Genomic DNA, 13,029 nt, shown 5'->3' with positions numbered 1-13,029 from the left:
TACAGGGAAGACAAGATGAGGCTGCAGCCCTGGCAGAGTGGGAAATCTGTGCTCTTGCAGGTGTCAGATCCCTTGTGCCAAAGCTGGTGCATGTTACATAGCAGAGCAGCAATAGACTGGCAGCTCCATCCCTGGAATGCCACCTCTCCCACCAAACCAGGTCAGCTTTTGGTTTCCACAACTTTCCATGATGCCATGGAAAGGTATCTCTACCCACAGGAGTGATGCAGGGACCCTTGGGTGATGTTTCCTATTACTGCAGGTAGATTTCAGCTTTGAGACTTGTGCACATAGCTTTCCTGGTTTTGTTTGGTGAGAGTTACCACAAGCAAGAGACCTGTTGTGGCATTAGTGACAACACAGCTGTAGGGCACCCTTTCCAGAAGGATCCTGTTCTCTAAGTATGTCCTCAGTGTGCTGAGGTCATATTTGAGCATGTCCATAGATCCGTCCATTCCAATGCACTGTCCTCTCCTTACATTAATCAGGGTGCTGGGCCGCCCTGATTGCTCAGCCTGAGGAGGCAGGAGCTGGACACACCTTTGTGAGCATTAAGGACTCCTGGGGTGTTCTCTTTGCAAGCACTTCCAACACACAGCTCCATTGTAGAAGGCCCTAGGAGTTTTAGAGAGTTAGGATTTGATTCAAGAGCACCTTTTTCACTCAGCATATTCTAGGTCCAGTGGCTCCTTTAAGGACAGATTTCAGAGCTCCAGAATGAAATCTTCCTTTTAACTATATGATGCTTGCTAAATACCAATGGTTTCCAGAAGAAAAAACACTTCACTGGCTTCCCAGGCAACCTTAAGTTCAAGGCTAGCCTTGCAGAAGTGCATCATTCTGCTTGGATATTTGCTCCCTAACTCAACCAGGTGCATCCAGCCTAGTGCATCAAAAATATGCTTTTTTGACCCTACCCAGCTGTACTTTAGAGTCAGAGTTGTACTCTGATATTTTAGACCTGCTGTTCTTTTTACATGTTCTTTCATAAATATCTGCAACCAACGCCCAAATCCTCGGATGCTGAAAATGAGCATTTGCTCCTCTGAATTGGTGTCAACCTAACAGCTGCTCCAGCAAGTGCTGAGTGTAAACCAGAGGGATGCACTAATTTTAAAGTGGTGGGCAAAGAACCCAATGTGCAGAGTGAATGAGGATGTTTAGAGAACAGGGTTATGTAATTCATCTATTTTGGGGATCAACCATCCCCCAAGTTCTGGAAAAGGTAACTGGGTTGGGCTATTTATAGAGTCTGTTCCTGCAGTTACAGCACAGAGCAACATTCAGCTCAAGCCACCTTCTCTGTGCCCCAGGTGAATTTATACATCACAAATGCTTACAGATCTCTCAGATACAAAGAGATTCAGCGGTCCAGGATGCATTCCCACCTCAGCATCTGTTGGCACATTAGCACGCCCTATTTCCTATCAGCCTCTGACCATGCCTTGGCTTTTCAGGTCATTTGTGTTACAGACACACACAAAGATCCCTTTCAGGTTTCCTGATGTAGGAAAGAGGAGAAGGGACACTAATCTTGGGAAAACTAATGCAGCAATTGCCTGAATTATTCTGCTCTGTAATTTCACAAGGCTGCTAGGGAAGCTGGCTTAGAATCCTCCCTTCACATGAGTCTCTGTTTCTGAGATGCATTTACAGGATCACTGCAAAAGTATGAAGCCCACTGTTACTGCTACGGGATGATAATTGTGCAGAATTAATGAAAGACTATAATCTGTGCTTAGAGTCCTCAATCTTGAAGTCATACAAAATTGTACAAATTACAAGAAAAGAAGGAACAGTTTATAGAAAGATTGTATAGGCTTGGACTTCTTCTGTTTTTTTAGATATAAATATTTGTATATATAGTAATTGTTATCTTTTCTTAAATGCTGAGAACCAGCCATTTGTTTAGGTAGTGGGCAGTGAGAAAAGGGCAGAGGAGACAAGAGGAGGAAAGTTATCTGGGTAATGGTGAAAAGCCTGTTCCTAAAAGAGGTTTACCCAGAAAAGAATTAATATAAGGACTGGATTTTATAGGGTTCACCATTTTAATAATGACTAGGAACCATGGAAAATGAAGTGATTGCTTGGGCAGAATTGGTTAATTCTTACCCTCACTAGTCTATCCCATAAGCCAGGGAGATCACAGTGAAAAAAAAAAAAAAAAAGAGAAAATGAGGACAGAAATGCAGGGTTAGGTCCTCAATTATTCATCATTCTAGTTTGTCATTCATGCCCAGTGCAAGCTATGCAAATTTTGATATTTTTACCTAGTCCAAACTGCAGAGATTAAAATGACAATGTGCAGTGCATGCAAGTGGTGATCTAGGCCTGTAATAAAAAGCAGAGAAAATTAAGATGAAGAGCCTGAATGTCATATGGAAGGAGACACAACCTATGAATAGATTTCAGTGGAAGTTAAGCAAAGAAAAAACAGTTAAAGATGAAAACTTTTAAATTGAGATAGTCTGTATAGCATTCGTATAAGGTGCTATACTTCTTGGTGAACTAGATTGTCAGAATTACTATTAGATTTTCATGTTAGTACTGATATTTCAGGAGATGCTGGGGAAAAAAATTAGTTTTGAGAAAATTTCTGATCAACGCAGGAATATTTTTTAAAAATAGAATGAAAATAATATGCATGGATTTAAAATGAAAAAAATTATTTGTTCAAGATTTTGATTTTGGCAAATATTAATAGTCTAGGCAATAATTTAGTGAAAAGGCTGTATTAAACAAAGCAGGGAAAATACAGAAAATGTGTTATCCCTCTAGCAAATAATATAAATATGTGTAAAAGTACATTAAGAGATTATCATGAAGAAACTTCAGGTCAACATATATATCTATAGAGTTAATTTTTGATAAGTATTCACCTAGAAGTTTTCATTTAAAGGGGTTTATTTCTGGGACAAGGTCCTTAATATATAACATAAAGCATTTTATTTGCTGCAATTTATAGCTCAAATAATGAAAAGCTTTGCATTAAATACAACATATTTTTCATTCTTAGTATCACCATTATTAGAGGGTCTGCATCTCCTTGCATCTCCTGCATAGCACAGTATTTTCTTTCTTAACCCAGACAATGATTTATGCCAGTTCTGTATGTTTATGAGTTTTTCTGCAGCCTGTGGACTAAGATTTTTTCAGGATAGTCACTGGATTGCATCAAAGGTCTGAAATGTGAACCTTCTTTTGTGAATTGCACTCGTCATTCCCATGAGATTTCATCAGGCTCTGCTTGCTTGGGTCCTATCTGCTCATCTGCAGTGGCTGCAAAAATAGAGGAATATGAACTTGAGCTATCTTTTCAGGAGGAAGGATAGAAAAATACATGGCTACCTGCATAAAACCTGCAGTCCTTCTCTGTTTTATCCTGTATCATCCTGAGTCTTCATGGTTCTTTTACGCAGAGCTGGCACAATCATTCTTACACTAGTTTTGGTAGGTCAAACCTGACACTTGCAGGTATCTGCTGTTCTTAATATTAAGTATTCAAACCTTTTTTAGTAGATGTCCTAAATGCTTTAAAAATGTTGATTTTATAGAATGTGCATGTATGTGATTTTTTGTGCATAATTTTACTTAAGAAGAGTTTTTACAGATTTTTCACTCTCCCAATCCCAAAGTCTTGAGTGAAGTGCTTGAGACTGACCAAGGAATGGGAGTGGATTTTAGACTCATCCCTGTTTCAATATTAGATGCATTTCCCTCTGGGATTACTTGTGCTCCAAGAAGTGCTGTCCTTGTGTGGTTTGTCAGGGATGGCACAAAAGAACCCGAGCCCTCATTAGAGCTCCGAGTTCCCTGCATGGCACTGGAAGGGAACTCAGGCCTGCCCAAAGCACTCAGAGCCAGCAAGAGCCTGGAAATATTCTGGCCTATATATACATGTGTGTGAGTATGCATGTGCATAATCCAGTTTGGTATTATCCCTAAAATCCAATGATCCAACAGCAGTTTTGAGTATTGTACCAGCTTCCTGTCTACTGGAAAAGGTCATAAAGTACTGTGTTGTTCATTATAGCATTGCATTCAGCAGAGCATTGACAGCATGGTGTTTCAGTGTCATGAGGGCTAATATTTAGTGATTACTGACTGTAAAATAACTTACCAGAACTTTAAAATCCAAATCAAAACCTAGACTTACACTGGCAATTCTATAAATACTTACATATTTAGTGCACAATTCACTAATAGAACTTTAAAAATGTGTCAATATGTACTTGTTGAAACTAACTATGGCTTTTCTTATAGTTCAGGATGCACAACAGCATTTTTGTTACTGACCAGTGAAATGTGTAGAGACTCAGAGGTAGCTCTCCTTCATGGCTTCCCTTGACAGCAATATTAGCATTCCTCCAGGCTGCTCTGGGCTGCTTCACCAAGTTTCAGATTCTTCTCATGAGAGAGGGATGAGGTAAGCAGGAGCCTCCATCTGGTCTTCAAAAGAGCCATGTAATGCTCTGTGACATTCTAGGCAGCCATCCTACAGGGTGGCATGCAGAGAGCGAGCGCTCCTGCATTCCTGATCCCACTAGCAAAGTCTGCCATGCCCATGAGAGGTCATGGGAAGTTCTGGGATAAACTGAACATGACTGAGTTACACTGAGGGCAAAAGGAAGAGTCCATTCATTCCATGTGTTCCACTGAATTATTTCATTCTAGAAATAATTTGGGTCACAATTATCACGACAGTGCTCAGAACATCTCCCCAGGTAAGTGGACTAGAAGTCAGGTGACTGGGACTAAAATCTACCAGCTTCCGTTCCCTCTATGATCTTTCTCTCAGTGATGTTTGCAATTAATTAATCTTTGTCTAAATGTCCACAGCATAGAAATAAAGTATTATCAGTATATACTTTAATCAGAAAGAAAACAGGGAGATGTGGGAATACTGTGATTCTTAAGTGAAAGATTTTATGTAACTGGAGAAAAGGCATACTGGTAACAATTATGTCCAAATGCACAGTTGGGAGTAGCTGCTGAGACCAAATTGTATGAAGACTGGACACAAACTAGAAATGTGATGAGTGATTTTTGAGAAATCCTTGTGCTGTTTTTTATCCAGTTAGAAACTGTCATGGGCTTGAAACTTCATCTGGCTGCATGAACCCAAAACCCACCTGAAGATGCCCAACATTGCTTACATAAATTACTGAAATGCTGCTGTGGTATTTGAAAAGCCACAAATCTTGTCAATCAAATGAAGTTCTAACGAGTTTACTGAATGTCACTTTGGCTCTTCATTGTGTCAAGACAGAAGCATTCCGTGGACACATTTAGAAAGTTGCCTCACCAATCATCCAGTATGTCATCAATTACTTTGCTCCCCTGCTCAATGACCTACTAATATTCTTTAAGCCATAGCTGCAGTTAGAAAGCATTTTACCTGGAGCTACCCTCTGCAACAAGCACTGTGGGAAAAGTGCTGTTGGAAATAGCACTGAAGGAATCTCACTGTAGCATTGAAGCCTTAAATCTAGAGAATGGAGAATTCTGTAGGAGTATTAATACACCAGATTACATGATTAATTTTTGAAAATCTGCTTTACTCACTGAACAGTAGAATTCTAGAAAGTTTTGTGTCCTTTAATCATATTCCAGTGATGTACCTCAGGATGGTTTTAATTTCAAGATGTAGTATAATGTTTTCCCATGACAAAATGAATAGAATATGCCAAAAAAGTTTAAAAATAATTCAGGATTTTTGCAATATTGTCGTTGTTCACCTACCTGGCTGTAAAATCTGTCTAATTGCTTTCCCCTTGTTTTCAGCCCTGGAGTCTGATTACATCCAGTGGCACAAATTCAACGTCAGTGGCACAGCAGCTGCAAACAAAGCAACACAGATTTCTTCATGCCCAGTTGGTTCACGTATCTGTACAATCTATAAGGGAAGGTCAGGGAAGGGTAGGTTGCTGGCTGATCAAGAAAAAATCTTGTCAGAGGAAAAGGCTGTGGTCAGCTCTTCCCCCCCACACCGTGGCTCCAGCACCTTTGGATTTTCAGGCCTCTCCCTCATCCTCAGAAGTGCCATGCCCTGCCTGGTGTCTGTAATGCCTCCTGGCACGGAGAAGCCTTTCCTGCAATAAACTTTTGAGAATGTATTATTATATTGTCTCATGTCCATAGAGCACTCTGTGAGTTTATGTGAACACCCTACTCAAGCTTAGATCTAGCCTGAGAAAGTTTGCTGTTGTGCATGAAGAAATAGTCACACATGTGAGCTAAAATCTTCTACATATTTTTATGTTTCAGCCTCAAGAGGTGCCCATGCTCCCTTTGGAAACTCAGAATCCATTGTGTTTTCCCTCTTCTTACTCCAAGAGGAGCAAAAATTGTCTTCCATAGGCCAGGTCCTATTTGTAGGCACAAAAAATTCCTAAGAACCTCCAGATTTTTTCATCCATACTTTGCCTTTGTATTTATGTGCACAGTCTTATACCCACAAAATATCATGAAATGCCTTTCAATTGAAGAGATATTTATTTTTTCTGTCTGTTGTTTCTTTTTTTGTGGTAGTGTCTATAAATTTGGGTAGTTTTAAGCCTCTTATTGAACAGTTCAGCAGTTGTTAGCCCTGGTTTCCTGGGATCAGTTCAGTAGTGCCCAAAAGAGATCTGAATTATTAAAAGGATGCTTAAGACAGAGAAAAATTTGAATCTGAACACGAATCATCCTCTGACTGAAACATTGAAAGAGCTCAATACCATTTTCAGCTCTTCATTAAATACTGCATACACCGTGTCCAAACAAAAGTGCAAACAATTACAGTGTCTGGTAAAAAAACTACATTCACTTGGTCCATTATCTGTCATTCCCACATTTGATATGCCAGGTTTAGCAAACAGGGAATGACATAACTTATTAGCAGCTGTATTTTCAAATAACATAATTTCTGGGTATGAGGGAGAGTAATCCAAATCAAGTAAGTTATTTTTTCTGCATGTAAAGCAATGTCCATTTTGATCTGCCATGCAAAATTTCTTTAATTACCATCACAGGCTCTATTAGTCTACAAATAATGGGCACAACTGAATATTTTTATTTTTGTGTCTTCACTCTCCTGAAATAAACTGCATCTTTTTCAAAGTATCAAGTGAAGCCATCTTTGTTTGAAATTTTACGTACGACCCATCACTACCTTTGAATAAAAATGACACTAAATTTTCTACCACTTGTCCTTTACTTAAGCTTTTGCTGTCACATGCTAAACTTCCACATGAATGCCAGGCCTCTGTAAAAAAATTACCTTGAGAGTTTCATCAAAGGTTTTGCATATGTTACAGTAAAATCTAAAAAAGAATTTTCCATTACCAACTGTGTGTAGTCTTTAAAATTCTTGCCTGTTATGCCATTCCACTGTACATTTTTAGTCACATTATACCTAGGAATATCCTTCAGTAATAGTTTAGTCATATTTTAGCCTTCAGGTTAATATGCTGGTGTTTCCAGGAGATCCAAATCTCCTAATAAAACATATTCCCATGAACCCCTCTTTGCTGATTTAAGGCAAGGACATTTCCAGCTGACAATATCATGCTGGAAGCTGTCCTAGCTCTGTTTTCCTGGACTTGTTCAAGTGAATTGCTTCATTCATTCTCACTTTTACTCACTACTCTATAGACTGAGGGAACCATGAGATCTCTAGAGCTTTCTGGAGTTTCTGGTTCTTTGCCCCCTTTCCCCATGTAATTTTACAACTGTTTATGAGATACAACAGAACCATAACATAAACAAAAAGCATTCATGGTAAAAGCAGTAATATCTTCCAAATTCTGGGTTACAATGTGCAAATGCAAGGTGTTTTATGTTTGTGGATGTTTGCTTGAGTTTTTTGGGGAGAAACACACTGGAAATCAGAAGAAGAATCTAACACAGGAAAAATATCTTCCAGCAAAAATAATCTTTCTTCATGCATATGGGAAAATACCGCTAGTTTACACATTTCACTTCTTAGAAAGCAGGCAGAATTCTGTGTTTCTTTCCCAAAATCTATAAAGTCCTAATTTTTATCTCAGCTGCTTCAAATGCCTTCATTCCACTTAGCACATTTGGGATATTCAGGGCTATCCACAGATATAGGTAAAACAGAGCAGTGAGGGTCTAACACCATTTCAGCTACTTTTCAGTGGCACCAGCTCCTCATTAAAAACTTGATCCTCTTTCATTCTTGGGGCTCCTGCTCCTTACTAGTAAATATACTTTATGTCTGCCCTGGAGTGACTATTCTTATTTCCCACAAACATTAAAAGTACTATCTTTTCAGTATTTTGTAAAACGATTTAGTTGTAATCTTTCACTTGTAAATCACTTACTGTCTCACTTAAGTTTTACCTGCCTGCATTTAACAACTCAAAGTTTTCTTTGCAATTCCTTCTAACAGCTTCAGAGCTCATGTTATCTTGGGCACAATTCTGAATTTAAAAGTCAAACTTCCTCCCAGCTTCCCAGGACTGACTTTCTGTTGAGGCCTCTTTACCCTGTAAATGAAATGTCAAATCAACGAAAGCATCTGAGGGTGGATACATGAGGGTCAGGAGGGTGTGTGTGACAGTGACATCAACTGAGACAATAAAAGGGCTTCCAAGTTACTTAGAAGCTCTATTTTAAAGTTACATTTAAGGGGTCCACTCAACCAATTCACTGGTCTTTAAATATACTTGACATCAAGAGACAGTCATCTGCTGACATACCCAAGCGAGAAATCTCTTAAACATTCTATCTGGTAAGTATACTCTACTTTTTTCCAAGTTCTCTGGAAGATTTATTAGAATATTTTACCATAGATTCTTTACCCATTTTTGTGTTAGTTTCTTTTCAGACTATCTTAAAAAATGAGTGAAATTAGTAAGATCAAACTGTTCTGTTATCTGAACTAAATTTGTGAAATGAAAAAGTCAGAGAGAGACAGTGAGTGAGAAATATCTTGAAGTGAATTCAAGTCCTGAATTTATAATCCTGGGTTAGATGGACTGCCAGGACCTCATTGATACTGCCATGTAAGAGACCATGTTATAAATGCTTTTCTGACCTAGAGCAGAGCTGCAGAAACCATTGCAAAAAATGGCATTGTGGAGTTTTATATCTCTTAGGTTTCAGTTACTCTGTATCAAATTTATTAAGTGCAACAAAAAGATGCCTTTTCTGCCTGCCAATACTGAAAATCCAGACTAGAAACTCATATTGGAACTGGGTTGCTTTTGCCTGTTGTAGCATCATCAGTGGTAAATATTTTCTAACTACATTCCAAATGGTAGTTCTGATGATGATGTAAAAATCAGAGGGGAATTCATACAAGAAATCCAGAATTATCCCTGATAAAATGAAGGGCGTGATTTTGATTTTTCTTCTGTAACTCAACAGTGGCTGGGATAACTCAGTAGAGTTATGCCTCTGTGCAAAATTGTCAGGGAAAGTGTCAGCCTCTTCATTCTAAAGAGTATGCAAAAGAAATAAAGAAATAGAGAAAGTTTTATTCTATAATTTTTTCATTTGAATAGCTATACACAATTATTTCACTGGACTTGAAGGCTACATCATAATGATGATGATGATGACAATAATAATAATATTGGAAGAACGTGGTGCTTTTCACCCAATTATGCAAGAGATAGGTACCTAGATGATGATAATGATGGTGGTGATGATGATGATGCAGGGCAGCTAAAGCTGACCAAAATTCATGGAGTTGTCCAGGGACTAACAATAAGTTGCTCACAAAATTAGTATTAGAAAGAAATCCTTCATTTGCATTACTTGCTCTAACCCGTTTCACAAAAAAAAGTTTTTCAAAAACTCTTGTCTGATATCTTTCAACTTTTTTTTTCCTAATTTAAATTTGTTTGGAACAAACAGAAATAACTTGAATTACAGACTTTACGTGTATTCATTTCTACCTTTGTAGACAAAATGACTTCTATAAGAAACCTGGCCCAGGCTGCAATCATTTTATGTGCCATGTGTTTTTTTACAACCTCTGATGGAAGACCAATGGGGTAAGTACATTATCTCACACTGGATGGCTTTTGCTGCTCCTGAGAATGTGATGGTTTGTCTGCGCATGTGTGTGTGAGTTCTGTCCCTGCTTTTGAACCCCTTGGCCGAGCTGGCCAAACTCTGTCCTCTAGAAACAGCTCTAGAGATCTCAGACATGCTGTGTGTATGTATATTTTTTGAAAATAGGCAGCTGAGTAGAGGGATAAAAATCATGTAAGTCCTCTCTTATGATTCAAATTGGATAAGCTCAAAGTCTTGGGGGTCTACACAGTGAACATCTTTTGTACTATAAGAATCTAACTGTAACTCAGACACAAATCCACAGGGAATCATGCTTCCTTAGCTCTAGTGATCACAGAAAACTACCACTGATTAAATCCCATAGTTTCATTGATCACTTACCTAATATTATAAAAGCCCTAAACTCCTCTACAATAGCTGAACTAAATTGTAGGAACAATATTCTCACAAAACTGAACTACTTCCCACTTGTGATGCCTTCTCACTGATTACCAATGACGAATCACCCCCCACTCTCCCTCTATCACCAAAGGGCTATTAGGACAGCCAAAGGTGATACAGAGACTCCATCATCAGGAGGCATGAAAAGGCACTTTATTATTAGAAATCTGCAGTTCTTATAGAAACAATGGTGGACCTAAGACCTGATTGGCCTTTAGGAATCTTCTTTCACACTATTGGTGAACGATGAATAGCACACTCTAGAGAACTATATCTATAAACAATGGTTACAGAAAGAGAGATAATAATTGTTTTATTTCTTTCATCTAAGTTTCCCACAGCTTCTACACAGCTTCCCAGGATTTTCCTGGGAGAACCATGTCTCTCTCTGTTCTGAGGATATGCAATTACTACATCCCTCTCTTCTCCAGATGTCATTCTAAGCTTTGCAGCCAGGCAGCTCCGACAGTTATGTACTGTAATTCCTTACAAAAGTTCCCAAAGCTGGGCCTTTGAGCCAAGCTCTGGAACCCAAGAAGGGCTCCCGTGGGCCTCTGTCTTTGCTTTTCTTTGCTGCAGGAGAAGGTCCGTGAGCGAGATGCAGTTGATGCATAACTTGGGCGAGCACCGGCACACGGTGGAGAGGCAGGACTGGCTGCAGATGAAGCTGCAGGATGTGCACAGTGCCCTGGAGGACGCTCGCACCCAGAGGCCTCGCAGCAAGGACGACGTTGTGCTGGGCCGGAGGCTGCTCCCAGAGCACCTGCGGGCAGCAGGGCAGAAGAAATCCATGGATCTGGACAAGGCTTACATGGATGTCCTCTTCAAAACAAAGCCATAGTGAGAGCAGCCAGAGCGTGTGTCTGTCCACGTGAGCACATGTCTGTGTAGCATTGATCAAGTAGGGCATTTCATTCATATTTATTCCAGCTGCAGTAAGGATTAAAGGCTCTGTTCAAGGCTGTAGCCCCGCTGAGTGAGACATTTCACAACCAAATAATAAAATGTATTTACAGTCTACCCAGGACCACTGATGGGTACATTTTGGCTGATGTATTTTATAAATTGCCAGCATAAAAGGAAAAAGAAACCCAAATCAATAAGAAAGCTGGAAAACCATTTAAGGCCAGTTCTACAACTCTACATACTCTTACATGGGCAGTATTTGTGCGTGATCACCAGGCCTGCTTGGACTGCTAACCAGGAAGGAATAAATGCAGAGAAGCCTGTCTCCAGAAAAGGGCCTAGGGTTAAACTTTGTTTAACTTTGTACTAATGGAAATACGTAAATTAAACCCACATCTATTTTCAGAAGAAGGTCTAAACTCAGATGAACATTAATTATGTAGCAAAAGCTGCATAATAATAACTTAGGATTAAAGACTGCAAACAGAAAAGAAATAGGATAGGAAGGCAAAGCTTAAAGTACAAAGGGATAAAATTAAAACAAATTCTGAAGAACTTTTTAAAATACAGAAATGAAGGGAAGGTTTGATTACCTTCCCCTCCTCTAAAAGATGAAACCCTATAATTAACTGCAGAAATAGTGGGAGCAGATATGGTAGCACATATGTAAGTCTGGCCCTAATTATAGAACTGGGAAAGGATTCTACTCCAGACATTTACAACTGAAACAAAAATCTTGTGATAGATACTTTTTGTCCCTCATTTTCTCTATAAACTATCTGTCTTTGAATTTCTGTATGTTGTGCTAGGCCTCATGTGTAATTTATTTGTGAGACCAGTGGCTCTCATGAATAAAATTACTCAGTTTTCCAGACCTCCAGAAGGAGAACCATTAACATGCAGAAATCAACCTGGGAGAGGAACCATTAGCTGCAATACATTCAAACTCCAAGCAGGACTCAGAAAGAATTGTATGGGGAAAAATACATTATGGCAATGATTTTAAAAAGCAGCAAATACAAAATGACTTTGCACGGTCTGTGCACACGTACTCAGGAGCCCCAGCCATTTCTGATGAATAAGAAGGTTTTCCCAGCAGGAATACTGGTGGGTGCCTCCACATTTGCAACTGGCAGAGCTCAGACCCAGACGAATTGCTGCTCTCAGCCCAAGTGGATGTTCCCAGGCTGGCACTTATTTGTTTGTTTGATGTCTAGCAGCCTTGGGGAGCCTCACAAACCCCTCCTAACTCCCCACAAATATAGATGCAGCCTGCTGAGGGCTAGAGATGTATTTGTAAGCAGAGACCTGCAGCCCATCCTCTTGGCCATCCTTGCAGCAATGCAAAGGCCCTGATGCTGGGAGCAGATGGCACAAGGGTTCTGTGCCAACTGTCTGCTTGTAGGATTGAGGCCTTAAGGTGCACTTTCTATTTATTCTTTAATCAGGCATCTGTGCTAACTTCAATAAATAAAATTGCATTTTTGTACCTATGTCTCACTTATATTACTAAATAAAGTGGACCAAAAGCTCTTGGACATTATTTTAAAGCATAAGAACTGACTGGTCTGTGACTGTTTGGATAAAATTTACAATTTGGGGAAAGACTATGAAGCCATTTAATTTTATGACAGCAAAATAAGCACAAAAGTC

At 39.3% G+C, this 13,029-nt stretch overlaps 1 protein-coding gene across 1 annotated transcript; it reads left to right on the top strand.

The window, feature by feature from the left end:
• The first annotated feature begins 9,921 nt into the window (after positions 1-9,921).
• On the top strand, positions 9,922-11,311 carry PTH (parathyroid hormone). Its single transcript, XM_009099549.1, has 2 exons — positions 9,922-10,007; positions 11,050-11,311. Exons 1-2 carry the CDS (start codon positions 9,922-9,924, stop codon positions 11,309-11,311), a joined length of 348 nt encoding a protein of 115 aa, XP_009097797.1.
• Positions 11,312-13,029: the final 1,718 nt, after the last annotated feature.

The sequence above is a fragment of the Serinus canaria genome, chromosome 5 (assembly GCF_022539315.1).
Source record: "Serinus canaria isolate serCan28SL12 chromosome 5, serCan2020, whole genome shotgun sequence".
Lineage (NCBI taxonomy): Eukaryota > Metazoa > Chordata > Aves > Passeriformes > Fringillidae > Serinus > Serinus canaria.
This window is presented reverse-complemented; position numbering and strand designations above follow the sequence as displayed.

What these genes read in the sequence shown, in the direction of transcription:
- PTH (XM_009099549.1), top strand. Translation starts at nt 9,922, where the DNA reads ATGACTTCTATAAGAAACCTGGCCCAGGCTGCAATCATTTTATGTGCC. An exon ending in TCTGATGGAAGACCAATGGG is followed by an intron (nt 10,008 to 11,049) that starts GTAAGTACATTA and finishes TCTTTGCTGCAG; the next exon opens with GAGAAGGTCCGTGAGCGAGA.